Source organism: Papaver somniferum, chromosome 3 (genome assembly GCF_003573695.1).
Source record: "Papaver somniferum cultivar HN1 chromosome 3, ASM357369v1, whole genome shotgun sequence".
Lineage (NCBI taxonomy): Eukaryota > Viridiplantae > Streptophyta > Magnoliopsida > Ranunculales > Papaveraceae > Papaver > Papaver somniferum.
The window spans coordinates 70,351,495-70,373,691 of record NC_039360.1 but is presented as its reverse complement, the minus strand read 5'-3'; the positions used below and the strand labels follow the sequence as shown (position 1 = coordinate 70,373,691).

Here is a 22,197-nt window from a genome sequence, read left to right as displayed (position 1 = left end):
TATTGGTCTGCTCGTTCATTTTCCCAAATTTGTTGAGCACATAGTGGGAGCAAAATAAATAGATCGAACATTCCATAGGAACAACCCATAGAGATACAAACGAGATTGCGATAGTAGTAGTTCTTCTTTTTGGGGGACCAACGCCCTTAAGTGGTTGAAAACTCTCCAGAGAGAAACTTGATGTCAATTCTGTCCCCAAAGTTTAATGCGCTCCAGGAGGTCCCAGATTCGAGCCCCCAATGACGTAATATTGCAGCAATTAACATGGAAGGTAGTGTTACTTTGCCCCTCTTATGACACAATCTCAGCCCCCTCCCGCTGTTTCGGCTCCCTTGACTAGGTTACCCATGAGACTCGCTGGTAGGTTAGCACAACAACCTGTTCAATTAATGTAATAATATGTCGTTGGAGCTTAGCTTGTTAGGCTTCCAACTAGTTTCATGTAATAATATCTATTCGATAATATAATAATAAAATTCTATTCTGTTTGATTTCGGTTAAATTTCTTTTCCTCATTAAAAAAAAAAGTGTCATGTGGAGAATGAAGATATCATGGAAAAGCAAGCAGAAAAGCGGCAGTAAACGACCTATCCCTCTAGTATCCCCAAATCTCCCCTTCGAGTCAGCAGAAGAAGAAGACGACAATTGCAACAATAACAATAAAACCAGCAATGTAATTGAAGCATCAAATACAACAATCGAAGAACAGAATAAGAAAAAGAAGCTTGATCATACTGAAACTGACAATCAGAAAACCCTAATTTCTTCTGTTGCTGTTCCTGAAGACTTACATCTCTCTCAGACCTTTCAGTCTCAAGGCAATAAGCTTGCTGAGGTAACTAATCAAAACCCTAGTTTCTTAATTCTAATCCTGATTCTCATATTTATTTTAAAAAAATTGATTGTATATTTGAAGGATGGGAGATACAGGGAGGCATTAACAAAGTGGGAGGCTGCACTTACACTGACTCCTGATATAGCTGTTTTACATGAACAAAAGGCACAAATTCTTCTTGAGATTGGAGAAACTTGGAATGCGTTAAAGGCAGCCACTCGTAAGAACCTCTATACTTGTACTCTTTTCTCTAGTGTTCTTCAACATTTGCACTCCGGCCTCAAATGATAAAATTGGACACAGCACATTTGAGTATTCGCGATTCACAGTTGAGGCATTATCTTGTAAAATTGTGTTATAGGCAAACAACTGAAGCTTTTGCGTTTGTTTTGGGATTATCCCCTTCGAAGTTGAATATTTTGTACAGTAAGAATGTTTGTTGGTTTCATCTAATTCTTTCAGTTCTCTAAACTCTAGTTTGGTTTTTCAGGGGCAACTGAATTGGAACCCTCATGGTCCGAGGTTAGTTAAAGCTAGATCACCTTTTTTAATTTGTTAAGTCAGTTTTGCGATTAATCCATGGTGCATCTATTAATATTATTGCTTATTATTCTCGTTGAACTGTTGTGCCTTTGCTTTTATTTGATTCTATAAAGATACATATTGATTCTTCTTATAGCAGCCGACACTGATCCAATTACGGGAAGATGCTAATGTTTAATTCACCTTATAAAACAACCGAACTATGTAAGGTGCTATTTAGTGTTAAAGATAATCAATCTAGTACATTTAACTTGACATTGGTGTTTATTATTTTAAGAGTCATACCTGCTCTTTGACTTCCTTGTGTGTCCAGTGTCCACAATTACTAAATTCAGAAATTATTAACAAAAGGTCAATTGGAGTTGCCTTTAGTGCGTTATAGTCTGCTTGGTGTCATATTTTGTTTCTTTCATGGGTTTGTAACTTTAATTGTTTCATGGATCGTGAGTTTATCCCTTAGTGTCTTAGCATACAATGATTAGGTGTGTTTTAATAACTTCCCGAATTCCAGAATAACCCAGATTTAAGATCCTCAACCTGCAGCGTGAAGACCAAACTTAAACTTTAGGCCAAAAATGACCTTGAAAACAACCTTGTTTGCTTAACTTAAAAGCCATTAGTTTTTCCACAAAAGGTTTGAGGCACCTGTTGCAACCACTTGAGGTTTGAGTTTAGACATGTTCGATATTTTTTTTTTTTTAAATTACTGTTAAAATGTTTGTTTTCGGTTTTATTTAATACAATGTTAGCAATGCTAACTTCAAGTTTTCTTGTACTTGTGTCTGCTTAAGGTGTCATATCTTCTTTCTTTCAAGGGTTTGTAACTTTGTTTCATTGTTACCAGTGTATACCTTAGCCATGTCTTGTACACCAAGATTAGGTGTGCTTGATGCACCCCAAATCGAGATCATAGGCTAACCCAAATTTAAGATCCGCAACCCATAGTGTGAGGCACCATACTTGAACTTAAGCCCAAAAATTACCTTGAAAATGGCCGTGTTTGCATAACTTGAAAGATATTAATTTAAGTACAAAAGATTTGAGTTACCTGTTAAGGTATAACATCTTCGATTTCATTTAATAGAAATACTGTTGAAATGTATTTATTTTCCTAAATACAATGATGGCAGTGCTGAACTCAAGTTTCTTATTCTCGTGTGGTTCCGTTTTCGAATTCTCTGTAAGTCTGCAATGAGCGATTACCTACAGTATGCATATGTGTGAACTTATTATCAATTAGGGTCATCGAAGTAATGCACCTTCATGCACTATGTAAAATTATCAGCTGCACGCATTTTGAGTGTCATGTTGGGACCTACCTATTTGTGAGTGCTAGATACTGAAGTTTGAGAATCCAGATTTGAAGAGGTTGATCATGATAACTTTTCAACTGTTTCTCATGATGGGTTCATCCAAGTCTGATTACGATGATTTTATTCCCTTAGTACTGTTTATCTTTACCTTGTGTTTGTGGAGATTGCATCTCTCTCTTTGTATATTGAGCTTGTATTTTTTCAGGCTTGGGTAACACTTGCAAGAACACAGTTAAACTTTGGGGAGCCAGATGCATCAATTGAAAGCCTCGACAAGGCATTATCGATCCAGGTATAAGGATACATTTGTATAGTAATATATAAACTTAAGTGGGTAGCTTTCCTTTTTTAGGCTCTGCAGTATTTGTTTCTTTGTGCGTTTCCCCCTAAATTTAACTGGTTCCTCTTGCAATCCTTATGTGACTACTACTACTGCCTCATGCAGCCTGATTCTAAGGAGGCACAAGATGACAGAGAAACTGCATTGCATCTAGTAAAGAAGAGAAAACAGCTGCATGAATCTGGCCTGAACGAAACTGACATTCGTTACACGGTTGGAGATAGGTCGAGAACCTCATAAAGTTCCTAAATAGCAGAGTAAAGAGAAAAGGAATGATAGGTTAGTAAGTGAGCGCTCTGTAGTAATATGTTGGATATGTTTAAAAGTTAAGACACGTGTACATATGTTGGATGAAGGTACTTTAAAATAAAGTCAGAGAATGAGAATCAAAATCAAAATACCATGTAAAGTTGGGATATGTTTTTCCATCCAAGTAAACCTTTTAACTGGTTCCAGAGGTGTCAAAAAAAGGCCAGGCCAGCCAACCGGTTCTGTAGGTGTCCAAAAGGGAACAATTTTTTGGGGACCCCTCCATATTTGAGGGGATCATGATCTACTTAGGTCATCCATATGGATTAAGCTTGACGTTTAACACTAATTGCACGTTTGTGGCTCTTCGTTGTCCCCATGTCCAAAACTCGCTTCACGAAACAACCAGAAACGATCCGCCGGTTTAAGCTTCTTAAACCTTCACCGTTGTCTTCTTTAGTCAATACACCATTATTAACGCTTTTCTCCCTGTAACAGAAATCTTGAGCATAAGTTGAAATCTCGAATTAGCGACCTACTTCGACCTCCTCTATTCCCACCATCTCCTGCCGTCAAGTGCATCGGACAGCAAGTGTGGGCAACTGATCGCTCCGCAGGCCCATCACCATAACCACAACAATGTATAAGAGCAACCATATTGGGCGAGTAAAACTATATATTTGGTCAAAAAACAAGACACAACAGGACAGACTATCGAGTAAAAGCTGGACCAAAACCAAATCTCAGACTATATTTGGTCTGCGACCAAGACCAAAACCAAATATAGTCGAGCGAACGTATAAAGTGATCCTGTGATGGGGCAAATGCATAAAGTGATCCTGTGATGGGGCGAATGCATAAAGTGATCCTGTGATGGGGCGAACGTATAAAGTGATCCTGTGATGGGGCGGACATTATATGTGATCCTGATCACCAAGCGAACATTATATGTGATCCTGACCAAATTTACTCTTCCATCATAGTGTAACACCACGGACTAAATTCAAATTTGGTCGTTTTTTTTCCGTCTTTGGTCTTTGATTTTGATCGCACCATTACAGTTGCTCTAAGAGAGAGAATACTTACAAAGCGTTCATAAACATGTACAACCCAGCAAAAACAATGTCGACCTTATGTAAAGCAAATCGTCGGTTGTTAACCTCATTTTCTCTTCTTCACCTTGATGACCAATATTATTGTGTTTAAAAGAATGTAACTGGATGACACGAATGTTCGAGTGTCATCGAGCATACTTATCGTTGACATTACATTTTACTTTTCATTTCCGCTAGCAAACGAGTACTACATTAATATAACAAGATGTTGTCACCGAAGCGAAGCCGTATAGAAATGGTTTTTTATCAAGTGCATATTAATTTTTTGTAGAATGCTAAATTTATACCCGTGCTACGCGCCGGGCGTATTTCTCGTCTTTTATGAAAACATGCATGACCTTGATTTGGTGTGGCGGGGAGAATGAAGCACTAAACCTTATTTGAGGTGAAAATGATATGCCTCCGTAGTTAAGAGAATATATTTTAAATTGCATCAAAATTAACATGGTTAATTGATACTAACATATATTCATATTAAAATCTGTTTAAGCTCTAATGCTATATGTGCTTAGAAGTATAATAACCTAATACAATATAAAACACCCAAATCTTTGTTGCCTTCCTAGAGTTTTTGTTAAGAGCTTTTCCCGTTTCAATCAAGAACGTCTCGGTTTCTGACGATAAAAATACTAATCAATCAGTCACATTCAGCTAATAAAGGGGTCAAGGTACTTTCCAGACTCTAGAATAGGTTCCCACAATTCATTCATTAGACTAGTGCGCGTGGTACGAACCGGCATTTTTTTCTTTTAACTTAACGTGCATGGGGTTTCACCCCTGCCATTAGTGTGTAGGGATTTCGCCCTGCCTGTGGGGCTATATTTTTGATTTAGTGTGACGGGGAGAACATTTTAAATAGATGGAAAAAGGATAGGATATATGTGTGAATTTTATATATTTGTTTCTTTTATTTTCTCCGTACGATTCCGACCAAAATAGAACAGTACTATATGAATCAAATTACTTGACTACTTTGTTTTATACTCCAACGCCATCATCGAGTCAAATAAAGATGATCAACTTCCGGTCAAAAGGTACATGCAACTCCCTCACATAATCTTATCAAGATACTGAGCCAGAACAAACTAAGCATTTAGTATTAACCTTAATTTTCTTCAAATACTCGTCGCATCAAGAGAATAATCCCTGCTGAAATCAGTATGCGAGCCTTATTAGTAAAGAGTATTACATTGCATTATGTTGCAAAACACAGTAGCCGCAAGTATTACAAAAAATACGTTAAAAATTGGTATTTTCTGTTGGAATCTTGCAACAATGAACAACACATTATATTTATCGAAATTAATATGTAAAGAACTGAATCAATAAAACTCTACGAAACAACTTGACGAGAGCAGAATCACAGGTTCAACAAGTTGTCCTTAACCCATTAGTTCGCGGGCATACTCGAGATGAGTAATGCTAAACCCCTCACAACGAAGATGTGTCCAAGATAAGACTGTCCGATATAACTTGAGTTAGCACAACGCAAGTTACCCACTCTTGAACTCAGCAACGGGGATGGAAGTAAAATGTCGCACAAAAAAAAAAGCGAGAAGACAAGAAAAGAAGACAGAAAATAAGCCGCTTCTTATATGTTGTGTAAAACAATTTCGAGTTATATTTATAGGAGATGATTTCTTGAAAATCAAGTTAGGTTTAGGTTTTCTGATAAAACAAGTTTTCTTGTAAACCAATTAAAATTGGAAAAGGAATTCTCCCATAAATGAAACTCTTAAGAAAATATTTTTGGAATTAATTTCCTAAAGAAAAACTTACAAAAATAAATTCTAGTAGACATGGGACTTGGTGCATGGTATACGCGCATGTGCATGGGTCGAAACATGTATATCCATATATGTTTGTCAATATATGTGTATCTAATTGAGGAGAATCAGAGGTGGAGGAAGGAGTTGTAGAGACAAGAAGGAGAACTATCATATTAGAGAGATTAGTAGTTCTATTACATAGGTTACATTACATACATATAAAGGGGTAATGTACTGTGCTAGTACGATTTGTAATTAAGAGAACCGGAAGTTGATCGAAAGCAAGTAACTCTGCCGTAGCAGCCTCTAATTACTTCAATAAAATCATCTAGTTTCTCAAAAGGAAGTTCATTACAGTTTTAAATCAAAACAGAGAGAGAAGGGAATCCTAAGCTAGAACAAACGAGGACTCAACACCTGTCCCACTCACAACTAACGCCCACAGTTAGCAACGGCCAATCAGCGCTTAGGATAAAGGCAGACAAGGAATTATTGGGGCACCCACAGTACAAGGCATCCAACAGTACTAGGCACATGACAAGCACTCCCCCCATAAGAAAAACCTTGTCCTCAAGGTTTGAACTTTGGAAAATGATGAGCTATGTGCTTGGAGTCTTACCAAGTAACATCTGCCTCAGTAGCATTTATCCATTTGATGAGCAGTTGTGGAATAAAAACACCTCCTCTGATGATAGTCCTTGTGTCTAAAACAGCTGCAGGTATTACCAGAATTTGGCCATCTGTGTCAAGAGTAGGCAGTGTAGGGAGAGGAGTTGTTGAGTTACCTAGTTGCTTCTTAAGTTGTGACACATGAAAGACAGGATGGATTCTTGCTTCAGGTGGAAGAGCTAGCTTGTATGCCACAGTGCCAATTCTCTGTAGGATGGTGAAGGGACCATAAAACCTAGCTGCTAGCTTCAAGTTCCTTCTGAGGGCTACAGAAGCTTGCCTATATGGTTGCATCTTGAGGTAAACCTTGTCTCCTACCTCAAACACTCTTTCATTCCTCTTCAAGTCAGCAAAGAACTTCATTCTTTCTTGAGCATTGTGGAGGTTGTCCTTGAGAAGAGAAAGAATAGAAGCTCTTTGCTTCATGTAATCTGCTACATCAGTGATTGTAGAAGTGGCAGAAGAAGGAAAATCCAAGTGTGGAGGTACATATCCATACAGAGCCTGGAAGGGACTCATTTTCAAGCTTGTGTGGAATGTGGAGTTGTACCACCATTCTGCCAAGGGAAGCCAGTTGTGCCATTTTTTAGGTTGGTGACTGCACATGCACCTTAAGTATGTTTCTAGACAATTGTTGACCCTCTCAGTATGCCCATCAGTTTGGGGGTGATAAGCAGTACTCAAATTCAGCTGAGTCCCTAGAGCTTTGAAGAGGTCCTGCCAAAAGTGACTTGTGAAGATCTTGTCTCTGTCAGATGTAATAGAGGCTGGTAAGCCATGGAGCTTGAACACAGTGGAGATGAACTCTCTAGCTACAGAAGAAGATGTGTAGGGGTGATGCAGACCAATGAAATGGTTGTACTTGGTTAATCTGTCAACAACCACCAATATGACAGACTTCCTTTCACTCATTGGTAGACCCTCAATTAAATCCATTGATATATGCTGCCAGGCATGATCTGGAATTGGTAAGGGTTGGAGTAGTCCAGCATTGAAATTGTGATCCACCTTGTGTCTTTGACATATATCACAGGAGGAGACAAAGGACAAAATATCCCTCTTCATAGCAGGCCAGAAGAAATGAGCTTTAGCTCTATTGTAAGTGGCTTGCATACCTGAGTGATCTCCCACAGCTGATGCATGCATAGAATCCAAAATGTGAGACCGTGTGTTTGCTGAGCTGCCAACATATAATCTTGCTTTGTATCTCAAGATGCCATCCTTGTAAGAGTAGTTAGTATGTGCCTCATGGGTGAGAAGGAGCTGAGTTATAATATTTTGTACCTTGTTGTCAGATACATAGCTTGCAAGAATGTCCTGAGTCCATGTTGGAGTGGATGTTGTAAGTGATTGGCATTGTAAAGTGTCATGTTGTCTCCTTGAAAGGGCATCAGCCATCCTGTTTTCAGAACCCTTTTTGTAGTGGATCACATAGTCAAAGCCTAGTAACTTAATGAGCCATTTTTGTTGTAGCATGGTGGAAATTTTCTGCTCCAAAAGATATTGTATACTCTGGTGATATGTTTTGATGATAAATTGGGAGACCTGAAGATATTGTTTCCATCTTGTAACAGCCTGCACAATTGCCAAGAGCTCTTTTTCATAAGTAGATAAAGCTGCAGCTCTTGGGACAAGGGGTTTGCTGTAAAAGGCAATGGCTCTCTGATCTTACATTAGTACAGCTCCAATCCCTGAGTCACAAGCATCAGTTTCCAAGGTAAACTGTTTGTTGAAATCAGGTAATGCAAGTACATGTGTAGTGGTCATTGCCAATTTGAGAGCATTAAAAGCAGTCTTGGCAGCAGGAGACCAATGAAAGGAGTTCTTCCTCAATAAATCAGTTAAGGGTCTGCTGATGATACCATAATTCTTCAAAAACTTCCTATAGTATCCAGTAAGACCTAAAAACCCTCTCATCCATGTAATGTTGGTGGGAATAGGCCAGTCCACCATGGCTGAGATTTTGGCTGGGTCAGCCATAACTCCATTGCATGTAATGATGTGGCCTAAGTATTCAATCTCAGGATGCCCAAATGAGCATTTAGAAATGTTGGCAGTTAACTGGTTGGCCCTGAGAATGTCCAATGTGGTTTGGAGATGAATTAAGTGGGAATCCATGGTTGGACTGTAAACCAATATATCATCAAAAAACACAAGTATAAATGATCTGGGGTGATCTTGAAAAATGTGATTCATGAGATCTTGAAATGTAGCAGGAGCATTAGTGAGGCCAAATGGCATAACCTTGAATTCAAAATTCCCATGGTGAGTCCTGAAGGCAGTCTTGTGTATATCATAAGGGGAGACTCTAATTTGATGGTATCCTAACTTAAGATCATTCTTGGTAAAAAATTTGGATCCATGCAGTTCATCTAGGAGCTCATCAATGACAGGAATGGAAAATTTATCCTTGATGGTGAGACTGTTGAGTTTCCTATAGTCTACACAGAACCTCCAAGAGTTGTCTTTCTTCTTGACAAAGAGAATAGGAGAGGAAAAAGGGCTGTTACTTGGTTGAATTATACCAGTCTGCAACATTTACTTGACTAAGCTTTCTACCACTGCCTTCTGCAAATAGGGGGACTTGTAAGGCCTGAGGTTAACTGGTTCTGAGTTTGGTTTCAATGGTATTTTATGGTCTAGGGCCCTTGTAGGAGGGAGTTTTGTTGGCACATCAAAGACATCCTTGTATTGAGTTAACAAGGAAGAAATTTGGGGTGGTGGTGAGGGAGGAGGTTGAGAAGAGATGGAAAATAATTGGCCTACCAACCCATGTGAGTGTTTTTGAAGGAATTTCTTCACTGCTGAACCACTCATAATGCTAAGTGAAGTTTTTTGTGGAGATCCAGTAAGAGTGATCTTCTTACCCATGTATTTGAATGTAATGCAAAGCTTGGAAATATTGAATATTACATCACCCAAATTTCTGAGCCAGTCAGCCCCCAAAACAATGTCACAACCTCCCAATGGAATTAGTCTTAAGTCCCCACAGAATTTATGTCCCTGCATTGACCAATTAAGTTGAGAACAGATACATGAGCTTATTGTTTTCTCCCCATTGGCCACAGTCACTAGTAAGCTAGAAGTGTGGGTAACTGGACATTGGAGTTCCTTTTCCAGAGCACTGTCAATGAAACTTTTAGTGCTACCTGTATCAATGAGGATAGAGATGGGCTTCTTGTGCAGTATACCAGGAATTCTAATGGTATCAGCAGATACAGTCCCTGTCAAGGCATGCAAAGAAATCTCCATATCACTTTCTACAGCAGGTGCTTCCTCTGTGTCCATAATTAACTCATCCTCTTGCTCTGAACTGCCTGAAGGTTCTTCACCAATCAAAACACAAAGATATTGTTTCTTGCAAATGTGACCTCTTCTATAATAATCATCACAATTGAAACATAGGCCTTGGGCCTTCCTGGATTGCACTTGTTCAGGTGTAAGTTTTTTAAGAGGAATGGTGGTATTAGACTTTGGAACTGGTGGAGTAGGAGCTGGGTGAGGAGGGGGTGTTGAGGTGAAGGAGGTTGAATTAAGGGCCTGCTAGAGTTAGAGGGTGTATGGATTTGTTTTTGTGGGTACTTGGTCACCCTATGTTGTAAGCTCAGTGTTTGTTCTTGCATTCTAGCAAGGAAAAAAGCATTTAACAATGTTTGTGGGTTAAACATGAGTACTGAACCCCTTAGTTCTTCCTTTAGGCCACCAATGAAACTATCTATAAAGTAAGTTTCAGGGAATTGTGGGTGAACACTCAATAACAATGCCTTCAAATATTCAAATTCTTCAAAATAAGCCTCAACTGTAGTCAACTGAACCAACTTATTGAATAAACCCACAATATTATCATGAGCTGGGTTCTCAAAACGAGCACAAAGATTTTCATAAAAGAATTTCCAAGAAATATGAGGTTGAGTAATACAGAGATTGTCATACCACTTAGTTGCTTTGCCATCCAGATGAATAGCAGCCATTCTTGTTCGATTGACGTCTGGAACGCCTTGCATCTGAAAATAATACTCACATTTTTGTATCCAACTTTTTGGGTTCTCGCCGTCGAATCTAGGGAAATCGAGCTTAGGAATACGATGAAAGGAATGAGGGTCACGAATGTTGGTGTGAGCAAACAAATTGTTACCTTCAGTATGAGAAAAACCACCCGTAGAACCTTCTGCTCCCCCCGAATCTCGATTGTTAGAAAAAAAATTTGCTAGCTGAGACTTCAAAGTCATCTCGAATTCAGATCGAAGAGACTGCATACTCTTTTCAATCTCTATCTTCACTGTTTGTACATCCTCCTTAGTCGATGTTGTAGTGATCTGTAAGGCTAGCTGATTAACCTTTAGATGTAAGGAATCGATTTCTCCCTGTTGTCTATTGTTAGTATCCTGTAAATCTTTGCACGTCGGAGCGACCATTGTAATTGATAGGATAGAACGGCTCTAGATACCAATTGTACTGTGCTAGTACGATTTGTAATTAAGAGAACCGGAAGTTGATCGAAAGCAAGTAACTCTGCCGTAGCAGCCTCTAATTACTTCAATAAAATCATCTAGTTTCTCAAAAGGAATCTCATTACAGTTTTAAAGCAAAACAGAGAGAGAAGGGAATCCTAAGCTAGAACGAACGAGGACTCAACACCTGTCCCACTCACAACTAACGCCCAAAGTTAGCAACGGCCAATCAGGGCTTAGGATAAAGGCAGACAAGGAATTATTGGGGCACCCACAATACAAGGCATCCAACAGTACTAGGCACATGACAGGTAACTAGATGGACCGCCCATCCATGGGCTGTAGGCCCTGTAACGCTCCCCCTTGTTCGGTTCAATAAAAAAACTTTATACATAGTGCTTCACATATAGTGCTTTGAATGTATTTCTTCAAATGACGTCCTCTCCTTGATGGCTTGTGCCGAAATCAATCGCCTCATTAAAACTTTGACAAGTAAAAACCTAGTGGGATAAAACCTTGGTACAACTCTTCACATGTATTACTTCGCATGGTATCTCGTACTTTACATGTAGTTCATCACATGAAATACGATCTTCAAGGACCGACTAGTCTAAGTTAATTGCCTCGTTAAAACTTCGTCAGGAAAAACCCAGAGGGACAAAACCTGAACTAAAGAAAAAGAGTACAATATTAAGCAAACTTATAACATAGTTGTACTTGAATATGTTGCCTCATTAAAACCTTGACAAGGAAAACCCATTGGGAAAAACCTTGACGAAGGGAAAAGAGTACAACATGATAGATGCAAGTAAAGGTGATCAGTTGCAGATGATCACTTTGTTCCGTTGAAGTTTATTAGTTACTTCACAACTCCTAAGGAGTAAAACCCTCGTGGGAAAGACAATAGCCTTAGTTAGGAAATTACTTCCCGGAATTTGTCGTTGTCTCATTAAAAACCTTGCCGAGTAACAAAACCCTGTGGGAAAAAGCAACCTCTATGAAGGAAAATAGTTCAACACACCATTAGATGCTCCCCATGATGTCAGAGAATTTTCATTAGTCTAATGCAGTCAAAAGGAGTTTATCACACTTTACTTTTGTGACTTGAATGTTTATAAGACCCTGTTGTTGATTCTGGAAGTTACGTTGCTTAACAGACTATCGCGTTTCATTTCTTTGATTCAGATATTTTCAATAATATCAACGTTCAACATACTTGATGTTTTTAGTGTTGTCTCGCTAAAACCTTGTCGAGTAACAAAACCCTTTGGGAAAAAAATATTCTCGATCAAAGGGAAAAAGAGTACAACATAACTTCAATTTCGAAGTAAAATATGTCGACATCATATCCTTGGATCCTCCCCCTGATATCGGCATCTCCCCCTGATTATTTCCAGAATTGTTCCAGACAGTTCCTTTAGTCATGTATTTTTCGAAACTGAATATTGATGATGACTTAAAGAATAGTCTACCATATCTCCCCTGATTACTTTCATTGGAGAAGAGATTATTGTTCTTTCATAATCAACAACTTTTGGATTGCACTTTCATTAGCATTCCTTTTTTATGTCTTTGCAGGGATAAAACAAATTTATGTCAATCATTACTTTTAAGTATATGATTACATTCACTATACTATTCCAATGACGTTGCGTTGGTGCTGAGCTATATCTAGCTAACAAGTTCCCTGAGGATGCAAAATTTGATCGAGTACATTATTATACTATGTACAACAATGCGTCTATTGCACTTAGATATGGGAATTTCATCTCCCAATACATCTTCGTCATCTTCCTTTAGACGAAATATTCACTTCCTTACATTTGAACCTCGATCAATCGTGGGAGTACTATCAGGATGCATGTCTTTGTTAAATTTCCTGACATCTTTAGACATATGCAAACTGGTGGAATAATATACCACAAGTTCAGTATTCGGTCGAGCTTTCCCCATATTTTTCATCTCAAATTCGGATTTCAAATAGCTTTTAAGGTCTCTTATTACATCAAGAGTACCCATTACGTCTTTACCATCGACATAGATAGCTACAATTCCAAATCAGGCACTATCTTGTGAATACGCAAGGAAAAATAACTTACTTGTCTATCCCCTCCAAATCAAATAGACACTTAGACAGGTATACCACATCCGCCTGATTGCAACGTTCTATCTAACTTTAAACGCACTCTGTGGTTTAGAGTCACTTGATTTGGGAAACAAAAGGCTACCAAGTACTTTTGTAAATATCCGCTATCTCTTGATTCTTTCAGAGATACATAACAACCACATACATATTCTACATTTCAAGTCCCTTTGAAATTACCAAGCTAATTAAGTAGCGGAACGCTATAACGTTCATTACAAGAGAACAATTCCAGAGCTTTGTGAGAAACCTCGCGCCACAAGGAGAGTCTTTATACTTTAAGAATGCTTTCTTCTCATTATGCTTTGTGACAAATGAATCATGTATTTCTAATAGGCTCTACACTTAGTTGGTTAGAACTACCACACCAAATACCTGTATATTTGTCAAAAAACCAAGTTCTACCTGGATTGTATAGGCCAAATATGCTCTTCGTTGACATTAAGAAACATTGAGATTGGTTCGATCTACCTTTCTCTATTTCCTCAAGCAAGTGTATATGAAATTAATCATCAATATGCTCGCATGATCTTTCCATTGACTCGTGCGCATTCTCATAATCCACTTGGGATGTCGTTGTTCTCTGGAATCATTAAACTTCGGAGCGTCCTCCAGTTTGATTCATGGACATATTCAGAGACAATCTTATGAGATGATTTCTGATGATATAAATAAGTTGTGCCTTACTTACCTACTTCCTTTTAAGGTGAGGATTGCTTTAACCAAGTGGTCTCTCCAACTTCCTTTATGGAGCCATGGCCTCAACCACACTTCCACTAAGTATAGTTGCAACACCTTAGTTTATGGTGTATATCCATTATTGAGGATTCGTAACCTTGCAGGTAGGTTTGCAACTGGTATGTGTGATCTATCACTTTAGCACATTAGTGTACATTCTGAAGATCGACTTTTCTTTCTCACTTCACATTTACATTTGTGGAGTACAAGAATAAACATGAGACACAGTGGGAACACGTCATGAAAATTCCTGTCGTTCCCTTAGAAAGTATTTTTTCTTATCTCCCCCTAACGACGAGAATACTGTCTCATTAAAGTGATAACTCGCAAATCTAACGGTAAGATATCTCTTGCCAAAAGGTTTAAAATGCGGATAATTGTTGGGAATTCATTTCCAACATAACTAGTTAACAATTTTGAAGACCCATCATAGTACGATGTGGAGTCGTAGTGGCACATATATAGTGCAACCAAAAATGCGTAAGAACACGAATGTCAGTCTTAAATCCAGTTACCAACTGGTACGCAGAAAAGGTTGACTAATATTGGGTTCTAAAACAAATTAAGTAAAGATGTGTGTAATATTGCATATCCCCAAAGAAATAAAAAGTAGGTTGGTACGCATAACATATTCCTTAGACACCATCTGTAACCTTTGATGGTAGTCTCTGCGAGACCATTGGGTATAAGATGCTCTATATTGATCTTATTAAACATGCAATAACCATCAATTCCTTTTGATGTACACTCGCTAGCATTTACAATAGGTGATGAGCCCTTACATGTAAAATATGTGCTAGTAGTTTTCCAAACGCCAATTTCTTGGGAACTATAACTAGTCCAAAATGTCAAAACATTCACCAGAGCCATAAGTCACTTTAATGGTCCGCATTTTCCATGAATATTTTTCTAAAATTCACCTCGTTTTCTTTGTAATATGGATTGTTTTCCATTTGCATCTTCGGATGGTATCAATCTTTTTTACAATAGACTTTGTAAAATGAGTGATGTGCTTCTTTACTTTAAAAGTAATGGGGGGGGGGGGGGGGTGTGCATCTAGTACTTTAGAAAATACTTATTGAAAGATATGTTGTCATTTCGCATTACATCAATCTTTCTCCCGTTTTTGTTCACTCAAAAAAATTGATGTTCGTATTAGTCCTTTCAAAACGAGCATCATGTCACAACCAAAGTGGCTTTATGGTTATGCCCAAAGTCTGTATGAGTCAATTCCGAACATTTCATCGTCAGAGTCAATATGGATTCAATAATCCAAATACTATAGTGATTTACATTTTACTAGATTGACTCATTAGTCTCTCTAAAATATGTTTCCCTCCAAATACATTAAAGACTATAAAAGATGCAGTCAATTACGTTCTCATCACTGTGAGTTTCCACATGATATCCAGTTGCATGGGTTTCTGTGGAATTTAACAAGGTGTGATTATCTCTGGGTACATGTAGAGATTTTGTGACGTCTTTGTTCTATCTTGAAAACAAATTTTAAGTAGTGCTTCGCTCAATGATCCAATCCTCGCAGTCACATTATAAGGAAATAGTTCAACAACTAGTTTATATTCCTTAAATTAGTGGAAGAAAAACAACTATCAATTAGACATTTGGGTCTTGAGAGTTTTAATAAGTGTCGTGTCCTTATTACGTAACAAAAGTGGGATTCAACTCAACTACTTTAGAGTGAATATATATTACGTTTTACCCAATATATCTCAAGTGCTTTAGAGAATTTATGTCTCATGTTTTCATTCCATCACTGCAGACATTGGATCTAGTTCAACTGAATAAGATAGTCAATTGGCCAGGAAAAATTCTTGTTGCCATTAAAGTTGATGTGGAAATTGGTTGCTACTATGATACACACATTACATTGTATATACCAACACCTATGACCATGTGCATTTCCAACTCTTTCATTTATAATGAGAGCTATAATTACATTTTAGCTGATCTCATGTTCGGTTGATACTTTTGTGTTGGTGTTATTACTACCGAAGACAAAATACATCTTTGTCACATGATATATATGTCCCTTTTCACATGCTTTATATGAGTCGACACGTCTAACCCTCATTACTTCGGGGCTCTTTCTATTTTTAATTTTTGCCACATTTAGCTTAATTTGAGAAATTTCTTTATCTCAACAGGGCAAGAGAATCTCACTATACATGTCAACCACTTACTTTAGGTTGAATATATTACTAAAGATAGTTCTCTTGTTGTCATAGTTCAATATATACTGGTTCATTAGTATCATGGATGAAGTAGAGACATAGAAATTCTCCGACTCATATCATCTTTTGTGAGTTCTTCCACAAAAATTGGAATACATGTGATTTTATTTGAACGTATCTTTTGAAACTACTCTTTTGAAACTACTAATAGTCGAGCAAGTGGATTACATTCCACGGAATATTCAAATTTTGGGAAGAAAATATCAAGTACGCAATAATGGTGTTCAAATACTTCTAAACCCAAAATAAATATATTTGAATCGGGTTGGTACAACCAATTGAACAAAAGACACCATTCAACTATTGCCGATATCATATTCGAGAGAACAAAATGACATTAAGACCAAAATTCTTAATGATCGAGATCAGCGCTCATAATCTAAATTGATTGTTTATGGACTTATCTTAAGAAAAAAAATACATAACTAGGCATGTTCTAGAAAATAAATACATAATCCCAACGAATATTCAGTGTAAAGACCCGGATTAGTTACATACCTCCCACTTTGGTTCCCGCTGCATATAGACAGAACCGGAACAGACTTAGTCACGTACGACCTAAAGCCCAAGACCAAACCAGATCAGGACAGGAACATGACAGGTTGGAACAGGCCGAACCGAGTTGGATGGACCAGGTTGAACAGAATCGAGTTCGATGGACCGGGTTGACTGGACTGGTCCGGCTCTGGTTGGACCGAACCAGATTTACTTTCTCCTTGGAAAGAAAAGAAAACTCGAACAAGGGTTTTCCTTCACAGATCTCAGAAAATTCCCACCGACGGAACTGAAACTGATCATATACATGTATATACCATATGTTATCAATCGTCCCATTCCCATAAACATACAAATACATGTTATAAAATATTATCAATCAATTGATCATGAGATTTGCATAGATATATTGTATTTAGTTAAGATTTATCCAAAATCAAAAACAGGAAAAAGGAAAAAGAAATATATAGGAGAAAATAAATCCAACTTAGCTTATTTGATTCCAGCGATTATCGTCAGCTCTGCGGTATAGATTCGTGCATGATAATGTGATTGAGGAGAATCAGAGGTGAAGGAAGGAGTTATAGAGACAAGAAGGAGAACTACCATATTAGAGAGATTAGTAGTTCTATTACATAGGTTACATTACATACATATAAAGGGGTAACTAGATGGACCGCACATCCACGGGCTGTAGGCCCTGTAACAATATCCATATATATGTTTGTCAATATATGGATATACCCCTTCCACCCTCGTTTGTCATTATATCCATAAGCAAATGGTTGTATAGTGGAACTCCTCTTTAGTTTTCCACTATGTGGGACTAAAGGATCATTTTATTCACTCACAAAAATGAGTAAGTATCCTTAGACAATTAGGTCATTAGATCAAACCACACCAAGACCAAAACATCCTTTATTAAAACTCATTTTCTCCAACAATCCCCACATGAATGAAATCTCGGTAAAAAACGAAAAAATCAGAGTACGAAAAATACCATTTAGGCAAAGGTATCCATGAGGTCTTGAACCCGTGCTTAGTGAGAAGTCACCAGAACTACTTGCTAGAAAGTGAACGCGATGTCTTGAACTGCTAGTGTTTGGTGAAATTCGCGATAACATCCACACATGATATCCTCCTGGTGTTGCTAAGTTCGTGTCGTTTTATCCATTTTGGCCCTGGACGTATCCTGTTTCTCAGAATGCTCTAGATAATCAACTCCATTCTCATAGAAAGCGACTCACTTCCTTATCCAGATAGGTAAGTTCCATAAAGAGTGTTTACTGCTACACCCCACTTCAATCTTAAATTGAAACTATGGAACTCATTAAGACTTATTTAAAAGTCATCCTCCACATGCAGTCACACTATCGCATCAACACCATAGGGAAGGGAAAGAGAATGAAATTCTCTGACAGTGTTTACCTTTACCCACTACAAATTAGTTGTACTAATTCAAAACCTTGATATTCGGGTCTTCAGTCAGCAAGGTTGAGTATCCTTCATGGTAAGTTTAATTATTGAACCTAAGCCCCATCCCCTTTGATACTTTACTAACTATCTCCTTGGACAAACCTTTCGTCAAAGGGTCTGCAATATTCTCCTTGGACCTTGTCTAATCTATGGAAATAACTCCTGTTGAGATTAGTTTTTTCAAAGAATTATGTCTTCTACGCATATGTAAATACTTTCCATTGTACAAGTTATTCTTAGCTCTACCTATTGCAGCTTCGCTGTCACAATGTATAGATATAGCTGGCACAGGCTTATGCCAAAGAGGAATATCTTCTAAAAAGTTTCTTAGCCATTCAGCCTCCTCTCCTGCTTTATCTAACGCAATAAACTCTGATTCCATAGTGGAACGAGCTATACATGTCTGTTTGGAATTCTTCCAAGATACAGACGCACCTGCTGAAGTGAATACAAATCCACTCGTAGCCTTAGGATCCTCTGAGTCTGTTATCCAGTTTGCATCGCAAAATCCCTCAAGGACGTCCAGATACCCTTCGTAATTCAAACAAAAGGTCATTTTGTACTTCAAGTACTTTAGCACTCTAATAAGTGCATCCCAATGTATTTTCCCTGGATTACAAGTATACATGCTTAACCTACTCACAACATAAGAAATGTCTGGTCTCCTACAATTCATCAAATATATCAGACTTCCTATGACTCTTGAGTATTCAAGTTGGTTAACTCCTACGCCCTTATTCTTCTTGAGATGATAAGAAGAATCATACGGAGTACAAACAGGTTTACAGTCAAAATGATTATATTTCTTAAGTATGTATTCAACATAATGAGACTGACTCAGACTATAGCCATTAGAAGTTTTTCTAATCGTCATCCCTAATATGACATCAGCGGGGCCTAAGTCTTTCATGTCAAAGTTCTCATTCAACAGTTTCTTAGTGGAATTAATAAAATCCATGTTTGTACCTAGTATAAGCATATCATCAACATACAAGCATACAATCACACATGCCTTGACAAGTTTAGTATAAACACACTTATCAGATTCATTAATTCTAAAACCACTAGAAATCATCACATGATCAAATTTCTCATGCTACTGTTTAGGTGCTTGTTTCAATCCATACAAAGATTTAATCAGTTTACAAACTTTCTTTTCACAACCTTTAACTACAAAGCCCTCAGGTTCTTCCATATAAATTTCTTCATCTAATTCACCATTAAGAAACGTTGTCTTTACATCCATGTGATGTATCTCTAGGTTATGGATAGAAGCTATAGCAATTAACATCCTAATGAAACTAATTCTACTCACTGGTGAATAGGTATCAAAGAAATATACCTTTTGTTTGTAGCCTTTCACTACCAACCTAGCATTGTATTTTTCAACAGTTCCATCTATCTTATGTTTCCTCTTGAAAATCCATTTACAACCTATGGACTTAGACCCTGGAGGTAAATCTACAAGTTTAAAAGTACCGTTTTCTTGGATGGAATCCGTTTCACTAATGAAAGCTTCTTTCTACCATGGAGCTTCAGGATAATTCATGACTTCTTTATAAGTCTGAGGATCAGACTCGTCTAGGCATGTAATGTAACCAAGATAGGTTCTCTCAGTTCTAACCCTTTTACCTCTTCTAGGTTCTATTTCTGGTCCATCTTCCTCTAAAGGTAATGACTGACTGGTTGACGGAAATTCTAGGGGATCATATAAACATCTCTTTCGAGAATCACATTTCATAGGAAATACATTCTCAAAAAACTCAGCATCCCTAGACTCCATGATACTATTCAACCCTATGTCAGAAATTTCAGAATTCACAACCATAAACCTATAAGCACTTGTATGCTCAGGATACCCTATAAAAATACAATCAATGGTTTTGGGTCCCATCTTAGTTTTCTTAGGAGGAGGGATTGCCACCTTTACCAAGCACCCCCACACTTTGAAGTAAGCATAAGATGGTTGTCTACCTTTCCATAAATTATATGGAGTTTTATTTGATCCTTTAAAGGGTACTCTGTTCAAGATGTAATTGCTGAGAAGATAGCATCCCCTCACAAGTTCGAAGGTAATCCTGAACTAATAAACATGGCATTCATCGTATCCTTAAGGGCACAATTCTTACGTTCAGCTGCATCATTGGATTGAGGTGAACAAGGAGTTTTAGTCTCATGTATTATGCCATGTTCTTCGCAGAAATCTCCTACAGGAATTTCATACTCACCGCCAAGGTCAGACCTAACAGTTTTAATGGTAGCATTCAATTGGTTTTTAACTTCATGTTTATATATCTTAAAGGATTCTAAGGCATCGTCCTTCCCTCTAAGTAAATAAACATGACAATACCTCGTAGAATCATCTATAAAAGTAACAAACCATTTCTTACCACCTCTTGTTTGAACTGACGTCATATAAACTAAGTCTGAATGGATTAATTCTAAGGGTTTAGAGTTTCTCTAGACATTCTTATGAATGATTTATTAGCATGCTTAGATTCTACGCAAATCTCACACTTATGATTTTTATCTAAAGTGAATTTGGTCATGCAACCTACGCTATCCAGTTTATGCATTGATTTAAAATTTACATGACCAAGTCTACCATGCCAAACATTCAATGACACATACATATAAGTAGAAGAATCATTCAATTTCATTTCAAGACAGGTTACATTAAGTTTATATAGACCCCCAGTCTTATAACCCTTACCCACATAATCATTGCCCTTAGTTACTATAAGTTTTCCAGACTCAATTGTAACTTTAAAACCCTTATTATCTAAAACATAATAAGAAACAAGATTTTTGAAGATGTCTGGAACATGAAGAACTTCATTCAATGTGAGAGTCTTTCCAGATGTGAGCTTCAGACCAACCTTTCATTTTCCTGCAACCTCTGATGCAGATGAGTTACCCATATAGAGTTTCTCGTCTTCCCCTACCCTCTGGTAGGAGGTGAACATGTCTATGTTCCCACAAACATGCTTAGTTGCTCCAGAGTCTACCCACCAGTCCATCACATTGGTCACCAAATTAACTTCAGATATTACAGCAGAAAACTCGTCCTTGTTCTTTTCAACCAAGTTAGCATTATACTTCTTGTCCTTACGATGTCTACAGTGAACTTCCATATGGCTAGTAATTCCACACGCATAACAAGCACCCTTAATTTTAGTAATGCTAGACTCTGGTTTTCGAAACGTACCTTTCTTGGGAGGGCCACGCTTAGAGTTACGATTGTTACTCTCACCTTTTCCATCTTTGGAATATTTTGTTAGAGCACTGCTCGGTCAGACTCGCAAGCGTTGCTATCTCAAGCTTGTTCATCAAGTTTAGTTGCCATCTAGTCTACTTATAGCTAAGTCTCAGATTAGGATAGAAAGTGTAGTTAAGCATTAGACTTCACGGTGTTCATCGATTGAAGACGAAGAACTACTAAGGGGAGCTTATGGAATTTCATCAACAAAAGGTATGTGACTATGTGGAAACTTGAACTCATCTATCACTCAAAAGTCTATCTACTCTATTCCTATTTGAGACAAAAATCGTATAGCTATATAGACTTCAATTATGCACATTTGATATTTCGAGCTGAGTTTAACTCGTTTACATATTTCTCGAAATATGTGTTGGTAAGCTTTCGCTTTAACCAAGTTCATCTTATATTCATGACGAAAGTCAAAAGATGATCATGTGAAAATCGCCTTGTAACATCATCTTACATGATTTGTGTGAGACAGTCATTTGATGTAGACTCAGAATGTTTCCTAGTGATCATTCGATCACTTGAAAATTTCTTTAAAGCT

General features: G+C 37.7%; 1 protein-coding gene across 1 annotated transcript; it reads left to right on the top strand.

The window, feature by feature from the left end:
- The first annotated feature begins 514 nt into the window (after positions 1-514).
- On the top strand, positions 515-3,486 carry LOC113356449 (tetratricopeptide repeat protein 33-like). The gene is made up of 5 exons (XM_026599588.1): positions 515-835; positions 917-1,055; positions 1,326-1,357; positions 2,897-2,983; positions 3,137-3,486. Exons 1-5 carry the CDS (start codon positions 533-535, stop codon positions 3,269-3,271), a joined length of 696 nt encoding a protein of 231 aa, XP_026455373.1. The 5' UTR covers positions 515-532; the 3' UTR covers positions 3,272-3,486.
- Positions 3,487-22,197: the final 18,711 nt, after the last annotated feature.

Coding starts and splice junctions, on each gene's coding strand:
- LOC113356449 (XM_026599588.1), top strand. CDS start 533: ATGTGGAGAATGAAGATATCATGGAAAAGCAAGCAGAAAAGCGGCAGT. Junction 1,056..1,325: donor TGCGTTAAAGGCAGCCACTC/GTAAGAACCTCT, acceptor TTGGTTTTTCAG/GGGCAACTGAATTGGAACCC. Junction 2,984..3,136: donor ACAAGGCATTATCGATCCAG/GTATAAGGATAC, acceptor TGCCTCATGCAG/CCTGATTCTAAGGAGGCACA.